At 44.2% G+C, this 27,059-nt stretch overlaps 1 protein-coding gene across 1 annotated transcript in view; it reads right to left on the bottom strand.

The window, feature by feature from the left end:
• Nucleotides 1-22,920, bottom strand: part of LOC103601410 (solute carrier family 23 member 2-like) — a 28,545-nt gene extending 5,625 nt beyond the window's left edge. The window contains 5 exon segments of the mRNA XM_008585814.1: nucleotides 2,782-3,035; nucleotides 3,723-3,879; nucleotides 4,935-5,055; nucleotides 5,998-6,179; nucleotides 22,764-22,920. Coding sequence (XP_008584036.1) covers nucleotides 2,782-3,035; nucleotides 3,723-3,879; nucleotides 4,935-5,055; nucleotides 5,998-6,179; nucleotides 22,764-22,871 — 822 coding nt within the window. The 5' untranslated portion in view covers nucleotides 22,872-22,920.
• Between the last annotated feature and the right edge of the window lie 4,139 nt (nucleotides 22,921-27,059).

The following is a 27,059-nucleotide window of genomic DNA, read 5'->3' as shown; positions in this document are numbered from 1 at the left end:
AATGGGGGTCTATGCCTGTGTGGCAGCAAATCTGTATACGGGAAATCTCTTTACCTTTCTTCTCAGTTTTGTTGTGAACCTAAAAATGCTCTAAAAAAATTGTCTTAAGGCAAATGACACCTGACTTTGAGGCATGTGGTATCATTCTCAAAAGTTAGGACTGTACTGTAAATGTTCTTGTCTTAAGGTCCCATCATGAGTCTGTCGTCAGTGAATGAATTTAGGTAGTTCCTGAATCTGTTTCTCACATTTGGGTCTACTACCAATCCTTAAACGGCACTCTAATGTAGTTTCAGTTTTGTGAGAGGAAAAAGTTCTGGAGATCTGTTGTGCATCAATGTGGATATTCTTAACACTACTTAAAAATGGTTATGATAATACATTTTATAGTACGTGTCTTTTACCACAATTAGATTTTTTTAAAAGATACTCTAATGTCAACTGAAGCCCATTAATACAGTGGTAAAGTAGCAGATTCTGCCTTTGTTTATTTTCTCTTTCTAGTCTAAGAGCTTATTTATTTAACTGTCTTCATTAGAAATTCTTTAAAAAAAAATTCTTGCCACATCAAAAGAACGTTTTGTTTTGTTTACAACCCTGACAACTAACTATGAGAACAAAGACATGACTACAAGCACAAAAGATCGATTTTTCTGGCTCAGCCAATGCCTTTTGGACACGCTGATGCGCTCACAAAGACAGCAGTCATCCCCAGTCCTACCACCACCACACTTCTCATGCAGCCCTGGGCCTCTTGGCTTCAGGATTAACATCTGGGCCGAGAACCGTGACATCCCAGAGAAGTGACTGGAAGATCTCTGTCCTTCAGCCTGATTTCCTCCCACACATGGGGAGAACCAAGTGTCCGGAGCTCATCACAGCAGAAGCAACACTAAGCAATGCCTTAAAAGGCCACAAGGAGGAGGTGTGAGTCCATAAAAGCAAGTGGTCTTCGCACCTGCGCCTCTTTCAGGGCTCATCGAAGTCCCCTACTTGACTTGTAGCCTGTTCTGTGTCTATGTGTCTGTCTTTCTTGCTTCTTCCCTCTTCTCTGAAGGGCCTTAGTTTAGAAATTATACATCAAGGAAATGTTTGTTCTGCTTATTTGATATAATTTTCTGTTTTGCATGAGATTTGTTCCCTTTAAGAGGAAAGGATGCATTTGCCTCTTTATACTTACGGTATGTAGCCCTCTCCTGTTATATTTCTGTGTGGGCCAGTGGCTCTCCTGTAGAAAAACACTCCCCTCACCTGCACTAAAGGCTTTGAAACCTTGGGCAGGTATCAAAGAGTCCACGGTGTCACAGAACGCAGGACTTGCTGTAGGGGTGGGTGCTGGCTCAGCTATTCGCTCACAGACTTTAGCTCCAGGTGTGTGCCAGAGATGAGGGAGGGTACAGAGCAGGACAGATCTGATGCCAGAAAGTTGCAACACCACCAGGCTGCATGTCAGATCCACTGAGGGAGCTATAAGAAAATGCAAGGTGGTGCGTGTCCATGGGGGAGAATCTGTATTTTTCCAGAACTTATAGGATTTGCTGGAAACCACTGCATAGATGCACTGAAGCCTGTGGAAGCACCATAATAATACTATTTTTTCTAAATCATCTTAGAATGCACTATCCTGAAGAATTCTTGTTGACCTTATGGAGCTTTACAGTGGAAAATGGGGAGCTATGAAGAAATTTTAAGTAGAGACTATTCTAATCAGAATAGGGTTCTAGAAAGATCTTTGGGCAGACATGAGGTAGATGGATTAGAGACGGGCAAGATCCTGGGAAAAGAAGATATGAGGGCCCACTGCAGCATCCAGGCAAGAAACGATAAAGCTGGGGCACTGGGGACAGAGAAAAGAGGGTGGGAAGCGTAGAGGGATGTTTGGAAAATAGAACTCCGCAGTGAAAGCGCAGGACAGTGAGAAGTTACACATGATGTGGGTGACTGGGTGAGCTCACTAAGACAAGGATTCCAGGACAGAGAATGTGCTAGCTTCACAGAGGCCACTGAATGTGGGGCACCTTTGGGACCTTAGGTGGGGCTGGCCAGGGCACAGTGGAGTATTCAGGTTTGGATCTCCAGCACAGGGCTGGGCTGGAGGTAATGGATCTCCCACCCAAACTTCAGAAAATAAGGACTTTCTTCAGTGCTTGGAAAGCCAGTGGCACCTGCCAGTCCCAGGATAGACTTACTGCCTGTGGAATTGCCACACCAAAGGTCAAGTGTGGGAGGCAGAATTCTGGCCCCTCAAAGATGTCCACGTCATAATTACCAAACCTGTGAATATGGTACTTTGCATGGCAAAAGGAACTTTGTGGATGTGATTGACTTAAGAACCTTAAGATGGGGAGAGTAGCCTGGATTATCCAGGTGGGCCCGGTCTAATTACATGAATCCTTAAAAGTTGACAATGTGTCCTGGCTGTGGGTAGAAGAAGAGGTGACTATAGAAGAAAGGTCAGAGAGATGTAATGTTTCTGGCGTTGAAGAGGAAGAAAGGGGCCACAGCCAAGGGATGTGGCCGCCTCTAGAGGATGGAAAAGGCAAGGAAATGGATCCCCCCCTAGAGTCTCCAGGAAGGAACACGGCCCTGCCAACACCTCAATTTTAGTTCCCCAAGACCCGTGTCTGACTTCTGACCTCCAGATTGGTAAGATAATAAATGTGGGTTGTTGGAAGCTACTAAGTCTGAGATAACTTGTTATGGTGGCAATTTGAAACTAATACTTGGGGTGGCAGAGTCAGGTGCCCAGCTGTCCCCAGGAGCCTCCATCAGCAGCCTTACCCTGGTGATGCCCAGCGCCCCAATGTTCTGGCTGAAGGAGGTGGTGCCATTGCCTGTCCCCCAGGCACCTGCCAGCAGGCAGCCAAGACCCTCGATGCCAATGCCGCGGTTGATGGCATGCTTCGGAGGGGGTGGGGCCCCCACCATCCTGGCACAGGCATGATAATCACCTACCGATTCCACCATGGAAGAGATCACCCCTGCGATGATCCCAAAGACCCCAGCCAGGCTGATGGTGGGGAGGCCCCACTGGCCTGGAAATGCAATGCAGAGGAATGTTCATTCAGAGGGTAAGAGGCTGCTGATCCCTAAATAAGTTCTTCACCAGAGGGGTCTCTGGAAGTCTTTAAAGACTGGACAGGGTGTCTTCCAACCCTTGTCACCAACCAGAGGCTCTGGCTCAGATTCCTCTGCTATCATTGCTCCCTGAGGTGGGTCAGAAGCCCAGAGCTTGAGGCCCCTGTGCACACAAAGAGCCAGCCACCAGCCTCTGCCTGGGAAGGCCTCGAAGCTTTTGGAAGCTGAGACTTCCTCTGGGAGGCCCGAGGTCCACAGTGCAGAAGGCCAGGCAGCCCTCTCAGGAACCTTAGACACCCTGAGCCAAGAACCATGGGGAAAGGAGACCAGAAGTGACCTAAGGGATGCCCTTGGCCTGGTCTCCCCAGAAATATTCTAATTCAATGCCATGCCTGCTTTGTGTGAGATCCATCGAAGGTCTGGCTGGAGGTCAGGAGCTCTCTCTCTTCCCTCCCAGAACCCCAGGCTTATGGGTTCTGAGCAATGTGGACGAGGGATGAGAGGGGTAGCCCAGCTCTGATGTAGGCCTGGGAAGAGGAGCCTGTCCCTGATCAACTCAACTCCCCATCCAGTGCCCTGGGCCCCAAGGACAGTCCCAGGAAACATGTGTCCCGGGCAAGAAGGAGCGTCCCGCCTCTCATTACCTGGGTAAGGGAAGCGAAACCAGGGCGCCTGGCTCAGGATGCTGCTCTTGGTGTCAGTGCGGGCCAGGTGCCCATAGGCTGTAGGGGCTGAAGGGAGGGCATTGGTGACAGTCAGCAGGAAGCAGAGGAGCCACGAGATGGAGAGGGCCAGCAGCACCTGCAGGGGGAGACCCCACTCACGTTCCACTCAGCCTGCCCCTCACCTGCCTTCCTCCCCTAGGGGTGGCAGAGGAGGGATGCAGGAGAGCCCTTTGAAATGAGGAAGAGTCCCCTGCCCTTCCAGTAACAATAGTCACTGGAAAACTCTGGTGTGTCAATGGACACATCATCACATTAAAGGCACAGGCTAGAAACGGGAGAAAATAAACTCCGGGGAGACTTTGTGTCAAGTCGGGGCAGAAATGTGCAGTAAATTGGGCACAGCCCTGGGCAGGAGGATTACAATCTGGCTCACCTTCCATGTTTGCTGACCACATGACCTTAGAGCAAGCTCTCTGAGCCTCAGTTTCCTCATCTGAGCAATGGAATTACAATCATGGTTTTGCAGAGCCTGGCACAGGGTTTCTGAGAATGAGTTCCTCAGATACATAGATTTTAAATCTCTGTGGGTGGGACCCCAGAAATCTATATTTTTAGCAAAGCCCCTAAGTGATTCTTATGCACACTGAATTTTAGGATCACTGACCTGCAGGGTTGTTGAGGAGCAATGAGATTGTTACGTGATAGTATTTTTTACAAAGAGAAATACAGTTTGAGGTTAAATTAAACCTGAAAACATATGTATGTGGTTGGCAGCTACACACACAACAGAGAAGGCTCTGCAAAGGGGGGTGCCATCACCATCACAGGGCACCTGAACTGCCCATGAGACACTGAGAAAAGACACTGATCTTAGCAACTTGGCCGAGCCCAGGTGCCCTCGGGCCCTCGTTTTATGTAATTAGAGGCACACCTGGCTGTCTCCCCAGTACCTTGCTGTGAGGATGGGCTGGGTCACATGAGAAGGCCATCCCACACTGGTCCCAGAGCAACCTGGGGCAGGATTCTCTGCTCCTGAGAGAGGAGCATCTAGGGATGACCTCGATTCCACCCACAGCCAGGGGCCTTCTCCTGAGATGGGGGAGCATTTGGTTTGGGAGCCATTTAGGCATGGAGAGGGGCACTCTCTAGGTGACTCGGCAAAGAATGGAACGGGGTGGGGGTGCTTCTTACAGGGAAGACCTGGAACAGGTACAATTTGGAGATGTGACACTTCTTCTCTCCTCCACAAACAGGCACGGGCACCGCAACATTTTTCAGGTACTGAGAAAACAGCACGATGAGAAAGATGGTCCTGAAACAGAAACAACCACACTCGACCCGGTGAGCTGGGGATCGTCCTGAGCAAGTGTCGCAGAGGCTCTGGGGTGGTCGGGGAAGCTGAGCCACCACGTGTCTCCTGGACCAGTGGACTCTGCAGCACAGGCAGAGCCCTGCCATCTCTGAAAAGGTAAAACTGTCCCCTTTCAGAAGCTGCTGGTGGTGCAAGAGGAACAGTGGGAAAGGACACTATTATTTCTGGAGGGTCTAAGAGAAATAGCTGTTGGCAGCTGGATAGACCCAGCAGTTAGAGCCACTGAGACCAAAGGCAGGACCATCTCATCTGCCAGGTCATTCTGCGGGTCCGATGGTCTCACACCTCACCTCAGACCACAAGGGGCAGAGTGAATGAGAGTGCCCAGTGTCATCCCCAAGTCCCTTCAAAGCTCAGTGGAAACGCTTGAGTCCTCTTTTCCCACGGAGCCTTCCCGATCCTCCCAGCTGGCTGCCACCGCCCCCTCTCCTGCATGCGCACAGCACCCCACGACCCACATTGCTACCTCCTGGTGTTAGAGGTACTCAGATCCCAGTCTTATCTCTCTCTTAGACTATAACATGCTTAAGAGCTGAGGCCATGTCTTTGCACCCTTCCCAGGTGCCAGGGGTTTACAGACACTTGCTCAACAAAAGCCTAGTCGGCAGGCGGCTGGCAGGATCAACTTTTTGTGAACATTAAGTATTCTTATACTCATCAACTCATTGTCTGTACATGCTAATGAGATAATAGCTAGCAGTAATAATGAATTATAAGTAGCAACTTTAATGCTTTTTAAGGTATGATAATGTTCATGAAAGTAATGGTAAACCATAAGAGTTTGCCAATATCTGGGACTCCTCATAGGAGAATAATATTCCTATTGGGTGATCTTCCACCAAAGAGAACTCAGAAGGCACTCCCTCCCCAGAGAGGACTTACATGGCAGAAATCCCCCAGTGGATCCCAGCGTTACTGCCCACAGAATCGAAGAGAGGCAGGGCCACCAGGGAGATGGTCGGAGTAATGGTCAAGGGGCCGATGAAGCGCATGAGAAAGCCCATGAGGCCTGAGAAGCCCACGAGCATCTGGACACAGGAAGCAACCATGATGGCACCCTGCAACTAAAGGGGAAGCGTGGAGGTCAGGCACCCCAAAGCTCGCAGCAGGACCGTGGGCCTGGGCCAGCCCTCTGCTAAACGTGGTCACCTCTAGTGGTGCATTCCGAGGCGTTCAGGGGTGAAGCTGGATCCTAAAGGAATGGAGGGAAGAAGAGCTCTGATCTTGCACCTCTCTCCAGTCTACTTCCAACTGCCTATTGGACATTTTCACTTAATATGAAGCTTTCCAGGAAATAGGCCTCAAAATTATTTATTAATCATAGTAATGATGGTGACAATGACTTGTAACATTAGCATCGCTCAGTAATGTACTGAACGTCTTGCTGCTTTATTTTTCTCTGTTTCCTACTTTCCATTGCAGGAGTCCACAAACTTTTTCTGTGAAGGACCAGACAGTATTTCAGGCTCTGTGGGCCATGCATGCTGTTGCAACTTTTCTTGACAGCTGTGAACAAATGAATATAGCTGTGTTCCAATAAAACTCCATTTACAGACACTGAAATTTGAATTTCATATAATTTTGATGTGTCATGAAATATTATTCTTCTTTTGATTTTTTAAAACAGTTCAAAATATAAAACCATTCTTAACTCATGGGCCGTTCAAAAACAGGTGATGAGCCAGAGCTGGCTCCTGGACTATAGTTTGCCAACCCCTGATCCACTGGATTGATTAATTTTATGTTACTTTCCCTTTTTTATTTTACTGGTTTGGATGTTATACCTTCTACTTTTATTCTTTTAGAAGTTATTTGTAGCTTTTTAATTTGAACACTTCACGTAACAAAACCTATAGTTAAATAAATTTTCTAGTCTCATCCAAAATAACACAATGACCTTACAAAACTTTAACCTCTATCCCATCTTCTGATTTCCATGCTATTGTTGTCAAATGCTTGTTTGTTGTTTGTTTTTCCATTGTCATTGGTCATTATTGTGAATTTTATTACATTTTCCTACAGTCAGAGCTTATTTAGATTTACCTAATGCTATGGATTGAATGTCTTTGTCCCCCCAAATTCATATGTTGAAGCCCTAGTCCCTAGTGTGATGGTATCTGGAGATAGGGCCATGGGTTTAGATGAGGTCATGAGGGTGAGGCCTCCATGATGGGATTAGTGCCCTTACAAGGAAAAAAAAGTCTCTCTCTCTCTCCACCGCCATCTCACCCCTTACCTTCCCCCATCCCCAACCCCGTGCATGCACCAAGGAAAGGCATGTGAGGACATAGCTAGAAGGCAGCTGTCTGCAAGCCAGGAAGAGAGCCCTCACCAGAACCCAACCACCCTGGAACTCTGATCTCAGACTTCCAGCCTCCAGAACTGTGAGAAACTAAACTTCTGTTGTTTAAGCCGTGCAGTCTACATTATTTTGATATGGCAGTCTGAGCTGACTAATTCACCTGTATTTTTACCATATGTTCCTTTCCTCACGGTTGCTTCTTTCCCACCCCTCCTTTATTCAAGATCTAATTTCCTTTTTCCTGAAAAATATCTCTTAGCAGTTAACTCAGCAAAGGATTCTGACCGATAAACTATCTCAGTCTTTGTTTACATGAAAAATTTCATTATTTTGCCATCAATCTTGTATGATATGGAATTCTACAGTTGGGGACAGAATTCTAGGATAATAATATTTTCTCTTAGCATTTTGAAAATATTCCATTGTCTTCTACCTTTGGCTATTGCCACTGAGAAAGCTGCAAAATGTCCAACTGCTATTCTTTTATAGTTAATTTTTTTTTTTTTTTTTTTTAAAGATGACCGGTAAGGGGATCTTAACCCTTGGCTTGGTGTTGTCAGCACCATGCTCAGGCAGCGAGCCAACCGGCCATCCCTATATGGGATCCAAACCCGGGGCCTTGGTGTTATCAGCACTGCACTCTCCCGAGTGAGCCACAGGCCGGCCCTATAGTTAATTTTTCTTTTCTTTCTTGTTGCTTTTAGGATTTTCTCTTTGTATTTGTTATTGCAGTTTCATTACAATGTGTCTGGTTGTGGCTTACTTTTATTTATTCCACTTGGGACTTGTGCTTTTTTTCAATCTTAGTATTTTAATGTGATATTTCAATGAGAGTATTTTTCAATCTGAGTATCTTTCATTTGTTCTAAAATATCAGCCATTATGTCTCTTCCAACACTGCGACATTTGCATCTTCTCTATTACCATCTTCAGGAATTCCTATTAGATGCACACTGGGCTTCTCTTTCTAGCTCCACATTTCTTATCTTCTATTTCACATTTCCCATCTTTTTATCTCTCTGTGCTGCATTCTGGATTATTTCCTTAGCTAGTCTTTCAGTTCATTAATCTCTTTTTAGCTGTGTCTAAATGCTGTTTAACCCATTAAATGAATTTTAAGTTGCAATAACTATATTTTCATTACTAAAGTTCTATATGGTTCTATTTTCAATTTCCCTGTTTTTACTTCATTTTATCTTCTTTTGTATTGTGGTTTCTATTGCTTCTTGATTCTCTTAATTTAGTTTAAACATATTGATTTAATATCCTCTTTCAAATTATTCTATTATCTCTTGTTTCTGTTTATTCCTTCTCATAATACATTATTTCCTTATGTAAAAGTGAAATTTATATTTGTGAGCTCATCTTCAGGGGAGGTTGTTTTTTCCTATGGAACTCCTGCATGCCCTGGAATGTGGACGTATCCTTAAAGAATGATTTCATATTTTATTCTGCTGAGAACCGCAGGTATTTCGTTGACAGGAGCCATTTTTACTTTAATTCGGAGCTTGAGAATCCTTCTACCACACCCATATATGTTGCAGAACTGGAGTTTTTATTTATCGTGCAAACCTATGTTCCAATACTTCCCACAGATTCCTGGGCAGAATAAAAAGCATCCTTGTTAATTCCCTGGGACGATGGGTAGAGGCATGATAGGCCCACATTCACTGAAGGAGATATACTTTTAGAACTCCAGTAGAGGGCTGGCCCGTGGCTCACTCGGGAGAGTGCAGTGCTGATAACACCAAGGCCATGGGTTCGGATCCCATATAGGGATGGCTGGTTCGCTCACTGGCTGAGCATGGTGCTGACAACACCAAGTCAAGGGTTAAGATCCCCTTACTGGTCACCTTTATATGGGGAAAAAAAAAAAAAAACTCCAGTAGATCATTAACACCCAAACTCCTAGACTTTGGTCGCATATCTGGGTCTGATTTCTCACCCCACCATAAAAAGCACCATCAATCTGGCTATACTTTCCACCTTTGTTTCTAGAAAGTGAGGCTTTACCTTGGTTTTAAGCTCAGGTATGCATCCAAAATTATACCTCATCCAGCATTTTCTTGTATTGGTAGTGTGAGTGGGGTCTATGTTACCCCATAGTACCATGACACTGGACGGTGGAGTTTAAATTGGTCTAATGTGTTAAAAACTGAACTTGCCATCTCTTCCCACAGTTTTCTGCTTTTTCTGCCACCACTGTTTCCTCAAGACAGAATCATTGCTAACTTTTTCCTTCCCATTACTTCTTTGTATCCCAGCGAGTACTACCATGCCTCCTGGTCCTATATTCACATTGTTATTTTCCTGTGGCTGGTATTGTCATATACAGCGGGTCTGCGGACCATCAGTGGTTTCAAGAGTTGAGATGTGTATAGATAAACATTACTCAGCAAAGCATGGAGAATCCACATTCCATCCCAACAGGCTGCCACAGGGAATTAAACCAATCAGTCAATCGATTAATGAAACAAGGTTGAAACTTGCAAGAACTTTCTCTTGTTACAGCACTGGTGAAAAACATTGGACCAGCAGAGGGAGCTAAAATATTATAGACAAGAGTGGGTTTGTGGCTCACTGTGTAGGACGCGTGGGGGCAATGTAGGAAAAACAGCAGAGGCGACTCCCTTAGACCTGGGTGAGAGGAACCCCTGCCCTGTGTTTTAGAGGTCAGCAGGGGTTGGCAAACTCTTTCTATGAAAGGCCAGGTAGTAAATATTTTAGATTCTGTAGGTCATATGTGGTTTCTATCTCATATTCCTTTTTTTAAAACAATCTCTTAAAAATAAAACAATAAAAAACATTCTTAGTTCCTGAGCAGTAAAAAATAGGACATAGGTTGGATGTGATCCAAGTGCCATAGTTTGCTGACTCCTGCTTTAGAGGACTCCATATATCACAAGCAGAAAAATAAATAGCAAATAAATGAAAGAGTATATAGATGTCTCTGTCACTTGGGATCCAGTGCTCAGTGCAGGCTCGGCATGACCCATATCCATAAACATTCAATCTCACTATTAATACTGTTCAGGCCACAGGGACATTCTTCCCCATAACTTTTGCCCAGTGTCCTCAAAACACTGGATAACTTCTGAATGCAGTGACGGTTTGTGAGTTGTGCCATTGCAGTGTTGGAGGCTGATGCTGCATTAGAACACAGGAAGGATTTGAGCAGAAGTGCTTAGGTAGGAGTAAAAACAGATTAAATAGATCCTTCTTCTTGGGCAGTATGAAGGCAATAGATTCCTGCATAAGGAATTGTAGTTCTCAGTAGGGCTGCATGTAGGGAAACCCTGCCCCTAGCATTTAGCAGAGCAGATGCTTAGTTTTAATTTGAATATACCAAAGCTAAGTATAGGCTCCATGTGAACAACATTAAAAAAAAACAATAGTAAATAAAACAAAAATACAAGTACATGTGTACTGTGATTCTATTCATTCTATTGATGATAGAATGTGAATAGGCATCCCTAAAGAAATACATCCTGACTTGGAAAAGGTGGAGCAACACATGGCATTCTGAGATTGGCCAACCTGGTGAAGCTCCACGGCCTGCCAGCTTGACAGGTGAAGGTCTTAGATATATCTTGGTCTGGAGCTACATGGAACAGTTTTTTAAAGATTAAAAATCACTGATCGGGCCGGCCCGGTGGCGCACTGGAGAGTGCGCTGCTTGGGAGCACGGTGGCACTCCCGCCGAGGGTTCGGATCCAATGTGGAGACTGGTTCCCGCTCACTGGCTGAGCACGGTGCGGGTGCGACACCGAGGGTTGCAATCCCGTTGCCAGTCAGTAAAAAAGACAAAAAGGGAAAAAAAAAAAAATCACTGATCACTCTGGGTCCACCCTGAGATAAAAAGGAAGCACAGGGACTTGAGATTATTGAGTCCACCCACATCTGGGTACACTTTTGGACTATCTGCCAGAGCACAGGTAGATGCAAAAAGGCAGCTTTCAAAAGTGGAGAAGAATAGCAGATGGTTCTGGCAGAAATTCACAAGGTATGGCTCAGACTGGTCTATTGTGTCCTCGCAAGCCCAGGGCTCCTGAGCTCTCAGAAGTGTCGATGATACAGTCTATGCTAATGAGAACTGACCTGGCAGAGGCAGGTGTTCAGCACTGCCAAGGGGCTTTTGGTGTACATGTGGCCTGAGACAGCCACTCAACCAGAAGAATCTTTTTGAAAGACCATTACAAAGTAATCTGGTACTAGGATTAGTGGTCTTTTGGGGATTAGACCGCTACTGAATGGCATCAAATAACTCTAAGATCAGTGATCCCAATCTTGTCTTGAATGATATCAGAAATACATTCAAATAAAAAATAGTTCGATCAACAAAATTTGCTAATTAAAGGAAAATAGGGGAGAAAAAAAAGGCAGGTACACAGGAGGGTTTCATAGGATCCATGAGCAAGTAATAGTCCCCTCTCTAAAGTAGACACAACCTCAAGGGATAATCTAACTCCAGAAACAGACTTGGGTCCCACTGTATGAATCTTTGAATTCAAAGTACTAGCTGGCGTCTTACTGAAGGTGCCGCTTGATTAACTGAGAAAGGCTGGGACTGGAGAGCATAGCATTCTTCCCAGCCGACGGGAGGCCCCTGGTGGAAGAAGTAGGGCAAATCCAAGTCAGGCCAACGGTCCGAGGTCTGAGTGATGTGGCAGCCGTGCACACGATAATATCTGCAATTATTCCCTCTGTAATTATACAGACCTTGGGCCTTAGCAAATGGACTAATCTGGCAAGTGAATCACAGAAGGCTCTGTTTAAATTTCTCCCCTTTTGTGGGACAAGACTGTATAGTCAAATGTCAGATACTGGTCATTCATGTTGCTGCCCTTTAGTCTTAAAAGAGGAGGGAAGTGTGACATTGAATGTCATCACTAGAGTCCACGAGATGACACCTTGGGCCACAAGCCGGACACATGTGGGCTTACAGACAACACAATACCCATCTCCATCTGGAGCCACTGTGTTGCCCAGAGTGGTCCAGATTGCCAACAGCAACGGGCTCACGTGCCTTTGGTGGGAGAATATACCTTGAGGGTATATGGCCCATCACAGAGCTGGCAGACTGCCCCTGCTGACAACTCACAGTGCGTGGGAAATTTTAAGATGTTTTAAACTGGTATTGACAGTGTTTCTGGTTTGAGCCTTGTCTATTCTGCAGCTGAAGCTCTGGCCCAGACGACTGTAAAAAGACTGGCAACTCAGATTACCCACCAACATGACTATCAACTTACATATCAACAGCGCAAGGATCACTTTTCACAGCATAAGTGGGGCAAGAGTGGACCAAGAAATACAATATCAAGTGATCTTTTTATATTTCATATCACTTCTCAAAAGCAGTAAAATCTTTAAGGGCTGGCTTTCTAGGGTAGGACAGTGTACGGTAAAGCTAAACACAAGGGGTTACAAGAACAAGTCGCCAGTGGCGCAGTTTCTAAGGGATAAGTTGAGAAATGAGGAGGTAAGGAAACCCTATTTACCCATGACTAGGGATTTGATTGTGTTCTCTAAAGTAGAAATAATATCAATTTAATTTCACTTATTGTAATTCCAATGGTATTTATGGGCTGGATTGGAAAGTCCAGTATTTTCAAGACACATCCTACCCCATAGAGAGGACCCAGTTACCATTTACTTACTACATCATTTGAAAGTTCTTGGGGGGGCCGGCCCGTGGCTCACTCGGGAGAGTGCGGTGCTGATAACACCAAGGCCCCGGGTTCGGATCCCATATAGGGATGGCCGGTTTGCTCACTGGCTGAGCGTGGTGCTGACAACACCAAGTCAAGGGTTAAGATCCCCTTACCTGTCATCTTTAAAAAAAAAAAAAAAAAGTTCTTGGGGAAGGGCACATGAAGAGGTTATAATGGCGATGCTTGTGCTGCCCTGTCTTTGAAGAATAGCCGAGAAGGACTCAAAAACTCCTCCTCTGAAAGGGGCAAGGGCTAAGAGGGGCTCCCAGCGTTCTTGGGGAAGGGCACATGAAGAGGTTATAATGGCTTGTGCTGCCCTGTCTTTGAAGAACAGCCGAGAAGGACTCAAAAACTCCTCCTCTGAAAGGGGCAAGGGCTAAGAGGGGCTCCCAGCAGGGAAAAAGAAAGATGGCAGCAGAAAGAACTGGAGCCACCAGATCAATTCCTGGACCAAATGATGAGACGTTTTCCCTTTATGTTTAAAGTAAGTTGGAAATAAAATTATTTCTTAGCAATATTTCTAGATATATCTTCATTCTGGGATGAGGGATGCTGGTATCAGAGTAGACTCCACCAGACTGGAACACACCCAATGTTGTCGTAATAAAACTGGACCCAGCGTGTACTTGGCTGCATGACGAACCATGAGGAGTGAGCTCTGTGAAGGTGGCCAATTCCTAATGGGACACTGGTGCATTTTAGGACATGGTCTGTTGCTGGAGCATTTGTGTTAGGTTAAGATGGGTCAGGACAATTACGAGTTCACAGATCATTTATGTGGTACTCGATAAAATGAAAACCGTGGAAAGGATGATATCTAATAAAGCTTATATTGCAATATTGAACTCCAGTCACAAGTCAATATGGTAAGCTAGAAAAAAAATGACCCAAGGAGGCAAAGTAGAACTATGAGCTGAGAAGGGAAAATTAGAGTTAACTCTGAGTCACTCATTAGGGGGAGACAGTTCAAGATGGCTGACCAGAGGTGACCAGAGCCACCCATCCCAGCTGAGCAGATGCAGGGCAACCCAGCATCTCTCTTGGGGGTGCAGGGTCCCATCCACAACCCCAGCAGCCTCACCCAGAGTGGCCCATTCCAGCTGAGGAGCACCCCAGCATCTCTTTTGGGGGTACAGGGGCCTGTTCACAACCCCAGTAGCCTCATACAGAGTGACCCACACCAGCCGAGGAGCTGCAGAGCAATCCAGCATCTCTCCTGGAGATGCAGGGTCCTGCCCATGACCCCAGCAACCTGACCCAGGGTGTCCCACTCCAGCTACAGACCTGCAGAGCAATCCAGCATCTCTCTTGGGGGCACAGAGCTTTGGCCACAACTACAGCAATCTTTCCCAGAGTGGCCCACTCTAGTTGATGAGCTTCAGAGCACCCAGCATCTCTCTCAGGAGCACAAGATTCTAGCTGCAGCAATTTCAAGCCTGCCCAGACCCACTTCAACTGAGGAGCTACAGAGCACCCCAATCCTTCTTCCAGGGTCATGAGATCTTGCCCATGACCCCAGCAACTCCACCCAGTGTCACCTATTTTAGCTGAGGAGAATCAGAATGACCCAGTGCCTCCTGGATGCAGGTCCTGGATGCAGCCCCAGCCAACTCCCCCCAGGGATGGCCACTCCAGCTGAGGAGCTACAGTGCTTCTCCCAAGGGTCCAATGTTCCATCCACTACCCCGGTGACCCCACCTACTTTAGGAACATCCAATTACCACAGCGTCTCTTCCAGAACCCTGAAATCCCAACAGCAACCCCATCCAGGGTCGCCCACTTCAGCTGAGGAAGCACTGAGCACATCAGCACATCTCCCAGGAGCTCAAGGTCCCACCTACAACCTTAGCAACTCTAGCCAGTGGCACCCACTCCATCAAGAAGCTGCCGACCATCCTAGGGCCTAGACCATGGAGGCATCACAAACAACTCCAGTGCTGAATACAGCTGAAGAAACCACACAGAGACTACACTACTGTGCTCAACCAGAGCCAAACCTAAAACACCCTGTCCTACTGACTACAGAACACATTCACAGGAAAGAATTTCTCCCTTCAAAAGCTACTCCAGAAGAAAAGAAGAAGCAACTGTTCAACCAGATGCCCAGACATCAACGTAGGTGTATTAGTTCATTTCTGTTGTTTATAACAGAATACCTGAAACTAGATAATTTATAAAGAAATGAAGTTCATTTCTTACAGTTTGGAGGCTGGGAACTCCAAGGTCTAGGGAACAAATCTTGGTGAGGGCCTTTTTCTTGGTGCTGACTTGGTAACACATAGTGAGAAAGGTGTGAACAAGAGTGAGCTAAACATCTCACACGCTCTCCTTGTAAAGAGAACCACGCCCATTAATCCACGCTCCATTCATTAGGGCATGTTCCTCAGAATCTAATCACCTCTTAAAGGCCCCACCTTTCAAATACCATAATTGGATTTCCCACCCTCTTAATACTGAAACAATGGGGATCAAGTTTCCAATAAACGAACTATCGGGAGACACATTTAACCCATAGCATTCCACCCCCAGCTTCCAAAGTTCAGGTCCTTCTCACAGGTAAATACATCCACTCCATCCCCAAGTCTTAACTTGTCTTAGCTCAAAGTCCAATGTCTCATCTGTGAAATTAAACAAGTTACCTACTGCCAAGATGCAGTGGTGGGACAGGCAGAGGGTACATATTCCCATTTAAAAAGGGGGAAATAGGCCACAAGAAAGGGGTGAAAGGTGCTACACAAGTCCGGCATGGTAGGCATCCAATCTCAAAGCTGTCACATAATCTCCCTTGATTCCACATTTGGCATCCTCTGCACACTGGTCTGGGGGTTGGGCCTCCTTGTCCTTGGGCAGTCCCACTCCTATGGCTATCCTGGGTTCAGCCCATGCTTCAGCTCTCTCAGGCTGGTGTTCCACTCTGGTAGCGCTACAATTCTGGGTCTCCATGGTAGTCCCATTCCCCTGGCTCCACTAGGCATGACCTTGGTGGGGGTTCTCTGCCACAACTCTGACCCCACGTTTCTGCTCAGCATTGCTCTAGTGAAGGCTCTCTGCAGTGATTACACTCCTGCAACAGATCTCTTCCTGAGCCCCAGGACTTTTCCACACGTTCTTTGAAAGCTGGGTGTGATGCTTCCACAAGCTCTTACATTCTGCGATCCTGCAGACTTAATACCATGTGAATGCCACCAACATTTCTGGCCTATATCTTCCAAAGCAGCAGTTTGAGAAGCACCTAGGGTCAATTTAGTTACAGGTGGGGCATCTGGAGCAGCCGAAGCAGCTGGAGCACCTGAAGTGCAAGGAGCAGCATCCCAAGGTGGTTTTCAGCAGTGAACCCCTGGAGGTCACCTCAGGTCTGTTCTCCAAAATCATTCTATCTCCTTTGGGCCTATGATAGGAGGCGCAGCCTCAAAGATCTTTGAAATGCCTTCAGGGTATTTTTTCCATTCCCCTGATGATCCCTCCCTTCTATCTTGTTTGTGATAAGATGTAATTTATTTCTCTTTCTCATTTGCATATCTGCTCTACCAGTGAGTTTTATTCTTTTGTGTGATATCATGATGGTAGTTATCATTCATCTGCTTCCAGATATAGGACTCCCTTAAGAATTTCTTGTAGGGCTGGTCTAGTGGTGATGAATTCCCTTAGTTTATGTTTGTCTGGGAAAAACACTATTTCTCCTTCATTTCTGAAGGATAGCTTTGCTGAGTACAGGATTCTTGGCTGGCAGTTTTTTGGGGGTTTTTTGTTTGTTTGTTTGTTTGTTTGTTTCAGCACTGTGAATATATCATCCTACTTTCTCTTGGCTTATAAGGTTTCTGCTGAGAAATCTGCTTTCAGTCTGATGGAGATTTTCCTATAGGTGATTGATGCTTTTCTCTTGCTGTTTTAGAATTCTCTTCTTGTCTTTTACTTTTGACAATCTGACTATAATGTGTCTCAGAGAGGACATTTTTGGGTTAAATCTGTTTGGAGATTTTTGAGCCTCTTGGATCTGAAAGTTCATATTGCTCCCAATAATTGGGAAGTTTTCAACTATTATTTCATTAAATAGGTTTTTGATGCCTTTCCTCTTCTCTTCCCCTCCTGGAACACCCACAATACAGATGTTTGTAAAGTTGTACCATAGATCGTATAGGCTTTCTTCCTTCTTTTTTATTCTTCTCTTGCTCTCTCTTTATTTTTTTTTTCATCCAACTAGGTTATTTCAAAAGTGACCTGAATTCAAGTTCAGAAATTCTTTCTTCTGCTTGATCTAGCCTGTTGTTTAAGCTCTTGATTGTATTTTTTTTTAAATTTTATTTAATGAATTCTTTAGTTTCAAGATTTCTTCTTGGTTCTTTTTTATGATATCTGTCTCTTTGTCAAATTTCTCCTTCAGGTTATGAATTGTTTTTCTGATTTTGTTGTGTTGTATATGCATCTTGATGAGTTTTCTTAAGAATAGTATTTGAAATTCCTTTTTTAGGCATTTCATAGATTTTGTCTTCTTTGGGGTCTAGTAATGGAAACTTACTGCATTCATTTTGGAGTGTTATGTTTCCTTGTTTTTTCATATTTCTCATATCCCTACTGCTGTGAATTAATGTGTCCTCTGGAAATTTATGTATTGGAAACTCAATCCCCATTGGATCGGTGCTAAGGGGGTGGGAAATGCAATTACGGTATTTGAAAGGTGGGGTTGTTAGGAGGTGATTAAATTGTGAGGACTGTATCCTTGTGAATGGATGCAAGAATGGTTTAACATACACAAATCAATAAATGTGCTATACCATCAATAAAATGATGGACAAAACCATATGATCATCTCAATAGACGCTGAAAAAGCATTTGATAACAATTAAACATCTTTCATGATAAAACGTCTCAACAAATTAGGTATAGAAGGAAAATATCTCAACACAATAAAGGCCATAAATGAGAAAACTACAGCTAACATCATACTGAATAAAGTTGAAAGCTTTTCGTCTACAAACAGGACAAGACAAGGATGGCCACTCTCACCACTCCTATTTAACACAGTACTGGAAGTTCTCACCAGAGCAATTAGGCAAGAGATAGGAATAAAGGGCATCCAAATTGGAAAAAGTTTGCAGATGACATGATCTTACGTGTGTGTGTGTGTATATATATAAACCTATAGACTCCACCAGTATCTTAGAACTGATAATGAGTTCAGTAAAGTTATAGGATACAAAATCAAAATACAAAAATCAGTAGCATTTCTATACATCAACAATGAACTATTTGAAAAAGAAATCAAGAAAGAAATTCCATTTACAACAGCTAGCCTCCCTCCCTACCCCCAAAAAATACTCAGGAATAAATTTAACCAAGGAGGTGAAAAATCTCTACAATGAAAACTACAAAACACTGATGAAAGAAAGAAAAGAGGACACCAAAAAAATGGAAAGACAATCCATGTTCATGGATTAGAATAATTAATATCATCAAAAATGATCGTACAACTCAAAGGAATTTAATGCAACTCCTATCAAAATACCAATGATATTATTCACTGAAATAGAAAAAACAATACTAAAATTTATATGGAACCACAAAAGACCCTGAATAGCCAAAGCAACCCTGAGCAAACAGAACAAAGCTGGAGATATTACATTATCTGACTTCAAAATGTACTACAAAGCTATAGTAATTAAAACAAAATGGTACTGGCATAAAAACAGACACATAGACCAATGGAACAGAATAGAGAACCCAGAAATAAAGCCACATATATATATATAGCCAACTGATTTTTGACAACAGAGCCAAAAATATATATTGGGGAAAGAACAGCCTCTTCAATAAATGATGCTGGGAAAACTGGATATCTACATGCAAAAAGAAGGAAATTAGACTCCTATATCTCACCATGTACCAAAATTGACTCACAATGGGTTAAAGTTTTAAGTGTAAGATCTGAAACTATAAAACTATTAGGAGAAAACATAGGATTAACACTCCAACACATTGGTCTGGGCAAAAATTTTATGGAGAAGACTTCTAATGCACAGGCAACAAAAGCACAAATAGACATATGGGATTAAATCTTCTGCACAGCAAAAGAAATAATTAACAGAACAAAGAGGCAACCAGCGAATGGGAGAAAATATTTTTGCAAACTATTCATCTGACAAGGGTTAATATCCAGAATACACAAAGAAGTCAAACAACTTAACAGCAAAAAATAAAAATAAATAAATAAATAATCCAATTTAAAACTGATATTTCTCAAAAAAAAAACATACACATGGCCAACAGGTATTTGAAAAAATGCTCGGCAACACTAATCATCAGGGAAATGCAAATCAAAACCACAATTACATATCATTTCAGCCCAGTTAGAATGGCTATTATCAAAAAGACAAAAACTAACAAATGTTAGTAAGGGCGTGGAGAAAAGGGAATTCTTATACACTGTTGGTGGTAATGTAAATTAGTATGGCTGTCATGGAAATTGTATGGAGTTTCCTTAAAAAACAGAAGATAGAACTACCATATCACCCAGCAATCCCACTGCTGGGTATTTATTTAAAGGAAAGGAAATGAGCATACCAAATAGATATCTGCACCCCCATGTTTACTGCAGCTCTATTCCTAATAGCCAAGATATGGAATCAAAAGATGAATGATAAAAAAAAAAAATGTGTATATACACAATGGAATACTACTCAGCCATGAAAAAGAATGAAATCCTGTCATTTGTGGCATCATTTATGTTAAGTGAAACAAGGCACGGAAAGATAAACATTGCAAGTCCTCATTTGTACGTGGGAGATAAAAAAATGAATTGAACTTTTAGAAGTAGAGAGTAAAATTGTGGTTACTAGAGGCAGGGAACGATTGGTGTTAATGGGCACAAAATTACAGCTAGATAAGAAAATTAAGTTCTTGTTGTAAATATAGTCCTAGGCATCACAATTAACAATTATTTATTGTGTGCTCTCAAATGGCTAAAAGAAAAGAGTTCAAATGTTCACATCACAAAGAAAGGATAAAGTTTTATGATTATGAATATGCTAATTACCCCGACTTGATCATCACAAATTGTATACATGTTCTGAAATAGAACTCTGTACCCCATAAATATGTACAATTAAAAACAAATTCCTTTAAAAAAAAATCACTCAGTAGCATCATAAAAATAATAAAAGTTCCCCACCGGAATGGCTAAAATGAAAAAGACAGAAAATGTTGGTAAGAATGGAACATAACTGGAACTCCCACACTACTGGTGACACCATAAATTGGAACATCCACTTTTGGCAGTATTTGGTAGTGCTTACTAAAGGTGGACACACGCACACCCTATGACCCAATGATTCCACTCCTAGGTGTATATTCAATGGAAGTACATATATATACTACTGGTGACACCATAAATTGGAACATCCACTTTTGGCAGTATTTGGTAGTGCTTACTAAAGGTGGACACATGCACACCCTATGACCCAATGATTCCACTCCTAGGTGTATATTCAATGGAAGTACATATATATGTTCACCTAAAGACAGGTACACAAATATTCACAGCAGCACTATTTACAACAGCAAATAACCAGAAACCACCAATAAACACAGTTTGGATAACATAGAAGAGGTAAATTGCTGTATTTATATACAAAACGTTATTCAGCAAAGAAAATAATCTACCACTACACATAACAACGTGGAAGAATCTTGCAGACATGTAATGTCGAATGAAAGAAGTCAGACACAAATGAATACATACTGTGTAGTTCCACATACAAAGTGCACTGACAGGCAAAACCACTCTGTGATGCTGGAAGTCAGGGGAGCGGTACCCCCGTGGGAGGAGCGTTGGAGGGAGGCACCGTGGGGCTTCTGGGGTGTTGGTAAGGTTCTGTTTCTTGAGCTGGGTTACACGACTAAGCTCAGCTTGTGCAAGTTAATTGTGTTCTTTTATGTATGCTTGTTAAACTTAAAATAAAAAATTTTATTTTAAAAGGTACCAGTTCAAATTGGAAAGAAGTGAGAATTAACATTGGCGCAATATTACCAAACACACAATAGTATTGCTATGCAGTGAGATGCACTGTCAGTTCTGTTCCTTCTCACTGGTCAAATATGGGCAGGAATAGGAATCTGGCTATTGTTGTTTCCTCTGTCTTCCCACTTCCTCTTCTGCATGTCATATACAGGGAAATGACAATTGTTGCAGAAATGAGGCTAGAAGGATGCTAAATATGGATCAAGGAGAATTTCAGGATGGGCCTTGACTGGTCTAAGGCTTGTTAGCTTGGCTCTCAGATATCCAAAGAGCCCACCTGCTCTAGGTCCATAGACCTGAATTTAGGAAGATCTCAGTCCAGTTTCAGTGAGCTTGGGAGGGTTGGTGCTGGAGATAAATGAGGACTGTGTTCGTGCCTGAGCAAACATTGTACTGGAACCCCATCACCATACTGTGATTGTGTAGTTACTCCTGCTCCAGAGGAGGTGGTCCCTGGCATAGGTCTGGCCAGCCCAAGCACAGATGCTCCAGGCCTAGCTGTTTAAGATTGAGCTGAAAAGGAGATGGTTTGGTCTTCCTGAAGATCTCAAGTGACCTTCATTCTCTCATATCATACCATCTACAACTGCACCCCACCCACGAGGCACCACTCCACCCACCCACTTTGGGAAAAGATGCTAGAGTTGAAAGCTCTCAATCTACTGTTCCTGAGGGTGTGGCTGATCTCTCTGCCAGGAGTCCTGAGTGTGCTGACTTCCTTCTGTACCATTTTAGAGAAGCCAACCTGGAACACTGCCAAATTTCAGAGCCTGCTTTCAGGCCACCAGTTCCTTTCCCCTGATGATACAATTGAATTCAGCAAGGGTCAGGCTTCATGTTAGGTAAGCAGAGGGGCACAAGTGTCCAAAGTGGGTAGACTGAGCAGGCAGTACCCACTAACAGAATGGTGCTGAGCCCTGGTCCTGCATGTTGGTCTCCCCATTAATGCAAGCCTACTATGGACATTTGTCAATGTGGCACGTGTACATCTATGGAAAACTTGTAGTAGCATTCCTGGAAAACTCCAACTGCTCAGTAACCATGATCTGTTGCTACTATCATCATCACCATCATCATCACCATGATGGGTCTCTCTCCTCTTTGTAGTCCCAGCACTGAGCACAATGCTTGGCACCTGGCAGGTGCTCAACTAATGACATCTGATCAATTAATATAGAACAGGAGTACTGTTCCTTACCCTCTCCGCCTCCTGGGACTGGCTGAAGAAATGATTGAGCTCTTCCTCCTTGAAATGTGCCAGAGTGTTCCCAAGAAAGCCTGTTTTGAATCTCCATCCTTTCCACCCCAGCAGCCCCAATCACTCTCTTGCTCTTCGCCCTGTTTTATTTTCTTCCTTGCACTTATGACCCCCTGGGATTTTCCTTCTCCATTTACTTATTGGAGCATTTCTCTCTCTCCCTCCCGCCTGCCCCACCACATGCACACACTAGAATGTTAGTTCCGTGAGGGCAGGACCCTTGCTCTCATATCTACTGTGGTGTCTTAAAGCCCAGGATCCTGCCTGGCGGGGAGTTGAGTAATGAACGTTGAGCAGATGAATGACCTCAGGAGCCCTGCTGTGCCCTTTGCACTCCTCCCACCCGCCCCCCTTGCCCCGTACCTCTCGGATCCTCTTCTGCCACTCCTCAGTGAATTCAGGAGAGCTGGTGTTCACAAGGCTGGCATTGAGTGTCCACTCGGGGCACTTCCAGGCGGGAAGGGAGAGCATGGACAGAGAGGGTACCAGGAAAGCAACTGTCCCTCCTTGGAGAATGGGAAGCCTGGAGGAGGGGAGAGGACACACTTGCCATAAGTTCTTCTAGTACTGGCCTGTCACTGGCCCCAAAGGGGGCCTTTTCATCCCAAGTCCCAACTCGGTTTAGAGACAATACATGCCCCCTGCTGTTCTCGGGTGCAGGGAGCTACTGTCAAGCTCCAAGGCAGACCCACAATTCTTCTAGTACTGGCCTGTCACTGGCCCCAAAGGGGGCCTTTTCATCCCAAGTCCCAACTCAGTTTAGAGACAACACATGCCCCCTGCTGTTCTCGGGTGCAGGGAGCTACTGTCAAGCTCCAAGGCAGACCCACAAACTATGTCAAACTCTGGACGGGTAGGAGAGGTGGGCAGAGGAAAGAAAACAGACCTGACCACGGTCCTGGAGGTGTGAGCCCAGGATGAGGAAGTCAGGTGCTGGGAAATGACGTGGGGACAGCACGGAGCTCAGCGAGCATGCTTCATATGGGTGCCAGCCTCCACCCCAGCCCCAGACACGCTGCAGCCGACCTGGCATGGCAGCAGGGCACACACGTGCACAGTTCTCCTCCTGTGTCCCCCAACAATCTAGTCCCCCACTGGCAGGAGCTGCACAGCCTGAAGTCTGGGTTGCCAGATGCCTTCGTGTCTTCAGAAAGGAACAGCAATCCCAGATGTCCGCCTTCAGCCTCCTTCTTATCACATGAACAGAACGGGCTTGAGGTCCCTTATCAGGGCAAGTTCCCTGTCCAGGCCCTTCCCACCCTGGTGGGCTTCTCAACCTCACCTTTGGAGAACGTTCTGGCAGTGCCCACCCAAACTGCCTAACCGATGAGGTAAATACAGCCTGAGAAATCAGCCTCCAACAATCCTCTCACTCAGAGGGGCGAAGGCTAGCAAGGCTTACCTAGTGTGCCCACTGTAGACATTAGAATGTGGGGGTGGGAGGTGCACAGAGGGACACCATCTTTATTGCATTTGTCACTGTGGCCCACAGGGCACCATCCCAGACAAGTCAGGGGCTTGCCTGGGGGTGGGCTGGACCTGGGGATTGCTGAAAGCTCCCCAGGCAGTCACCTGTACAGCCAGGCATGAGAAAAGCTGGTTTAGATTTGTAAATCTAGGCCCATGAGCCTCCCAAATAGATGGAGCACATTGGGCACACAGGGTTGGAACACACAGGTGGTGCTGTGCATATGTGTATAAATGTGTGTATAATTTTTTTAATTTAAAAAGTATGAATCTAAGCATCTTGACAGAAAAGAAGCATGCTTTATTTATATCATTGCAAAATCTCTTTTGAGCTTGGAAGCGAACATATGAATCTCTGCATAGGAAGAGTGCATAATTTAGGACTTGTGTTTTGCTTTTGTGCTATCCTTCCATATGCACATCTCAGTCATTCAACAAGTGTGCACTGAGAACCCGTTACGTGGTGGGCACTGGGTGCTGGGAATTGGAGATACAACGGTGGTGACACAAAACCCCCACTGTATTCTAGTTACCATTTTTCTGTGTGGACATAGGCCTTGCCCTGATAAGGGACCTCAAGCCCGTTCTGTTCATGTGATAAGAAGGAGGCTGAAGGCAGACATCTGGGATTCCTGTTCCTTTCTGAAGACACAAAGGCATCTGGCAACCCAGACTTCAGGCTGTGCAGCTCCTGCCAGTGGGGGACTAGACTGTTTGGGGACACAGGAGGAGAACTGCACACATGTGTGCCCTGCTGCCATGCCAGGTTGGCTGCAGCGTGTCTGGGGCTGGGGTGGAGGCTGGCACCCATATGAAGCATGCTCGCTGAGCTCTGTGCTGTCCCCACGTCATTTCCCAGCACCTGACTTCCTCATCCTGGGTTCACACCTCCAGGACCGCGGTCAGGTCTGTTATACTAACACACTCTTTACAGTAACTCACTCTCAGTGATTCCTTCAAATGCTTTATGATTATGTTTACAAGCAATCCACCATGTTCATGTGCCTCCGTTGATTTAACCCAGGGCTCCAGGGGGACAGGGATTCCTTCTTTTTCGTTTCCATTTCTCCAGTGCTGAACCTGGTGCCACTAAAAACCTAACGATGTTGGCTTTTATCATTTTGTGGGTTTTTTTCTTGTTTTACAGGCATATAATGAAACCTTAAAAAATGTTAATTTGCATTTCATTAAGCCATAAAAGATATGCATTCTTGTGTGATTTTATGTCTGTTTTTCCTTGTCTATAAACTATCTGCTCATTACACAGAATTTAGATACTGTCAAAATATATTTATAACAATTCTTTACTTAGGATAGTGCACTTCATTTTTATTTTTTTTTAAATATTTTTTGTAATTGTATGTTCGAATTTGTCCCCAACCCAGAAATTATTGAAGGGAATGTTTTAAAATGTTCAAATAGTTGAGCAACTTTCTAACTCCATTTTATTTTCTTTCCAGATTATTACATGTGGTTGGCATAATGTAATATTCAGGCCTTCTGCCTTTTCGGAATTGCTAAATACCTTTTATGTTCAAATGTAAGATGGATTTTTTTTCCCCTTTATTTGCTTCAACGTATTATTATGTCTTATTTGGGGTTCACACAATGTATCAGTACGTTCTTCCTTTATTGTTCTATACTTAGACCTTCCAATTTCATTTTCCACTTGTCCCTTCCCCACTTCCCATCCAAATATACTTTGTCTTATTTCAAGCTTTGTTAGGCTTTCCTGTTTCTTTCCCCTGACTTCATATCAGTAACCTTTTGTTTCTTAACCACCTATGTTTTCAAAGTCTTGACTGTAATTCTCTCAATATGTAGATATATAGATAGACCTATATTTCTTTCATTTCTACTAGTTTTCATTTTATGAGCTTTTCTATTACATGTTGGCTTTATTACTTTATTATTTTATCACTTTATTCCATTATATGTTGGGCATTATTACTAGGCTTTCTTTGTCCTATGTACCGCTTACCTTCTACGGTGATCTTGATTATACCTTAGTTCTCTTTTTTATTTCATAATTAATTTCATCTGCTACCATGATGGCAGCCCCTATTTCTAACACCTGCCCATGAGCATGATTCACTATTATTCTGTTTGTGCCTTCTGACTTAAATGTCTCTTGTAAACTATAGACCATTGATCAGAAAAACTCAAAGCATTTTAGACAAAGAAGAGCCTTTTGAAACTTATCTAGCCTTGTCATTTTGTAGATAAGGGATGTGAGAGCCCAAGGCCATAGAGTTACCCAGTGGCAAATCGGGATGTGTGCTCGGGTTTCCTCAGTCATCATCCAAGTCCTTCACTGCCCTATGACACTAAGACCATGACGTGGACCAGTGATGAGTGCCTTGGGTTGAATGTCCCCCAAAACTTAAATCCACACTGTAACTGTTGCCCAACATCTGCAAGCCTCTGTGTCTTCTTCAAAAATATAAAGATAAGGGGCTGGCCTGTGGCTCATTCGGGAGAGTGTGGTGCTGATAACACCAAGGCCGCGGGTTCGGATCCTATATAGGGATGGCCGGTTCGCTCACTGGGTGAGCATGGTGCTGACAACACCAAGTCAAGGGTTAAGATCCCCTTACCGGTCATCTTTTTAAGAAAAATAAATATATATATATATGATAAGAGTGCTCACAAGGAGCAGCTGTGAAGATTAAATACATGTAAATGCTTAACCCAATGTCTGGGCATAGAAGAGCTCAATAAATGACCTTCTCATTCCTTGGAACACATGGCTACTTCCTGAGGAGGTACACGTGCACATGAGGACACTGTCCTCTAAGTAGTAGATGTTACAGTGTAGACCTTCCCTGCTGCTCTTTGGCCTTCCCGTCTCTTGCAGGGTGGTTCTCCAAGCTTTGTTTTCTCTGTCCCTGGTTTCTTCTGTGTTGCTGGAATCCTTGTACTCAGGCTGTTCTCAGGCCACGTCTTCCCGTCAGTGCCCCATGGTCCGTGGCATCCATCAGCCTCAGCACCTCACAGCTCCAGCGCTCCTCTGCTGTCCTCATTATTTCTTCTGTTCTAGCTCTTAGACAGTGTCTGTCTCCTTGAAGGGCCAACGTTAGCATTTAAGGGTTAGCGTCTGATGCATGGATCTCCTTATGTGGTATCACGATGTGTGTTAATTAGGATGGGGTTGCTTTTATTGAATCTACTAATAATTTTTTTTTTTTTTTT

The sequence above is a fragment of the Galeopterus variegatus genome, unplaced genomic scaffold (assembly GCF_000696425.1).
Source record: "Galeopterus variegatus unplaced genomic scaffold, G_variegatus-3.0.2 Scaffold3726, whole genome shotgun sequence".
Lineage (NCBI taxonomy): Eukaryota > Metazoa > Chordata > Mammalia > Dermoptera > Cynocephalidae > Galeopterus > Galeopterus variegatus.
This window is presented reverse-complemented; position numbering and strand designations above follow the sequence as displayed.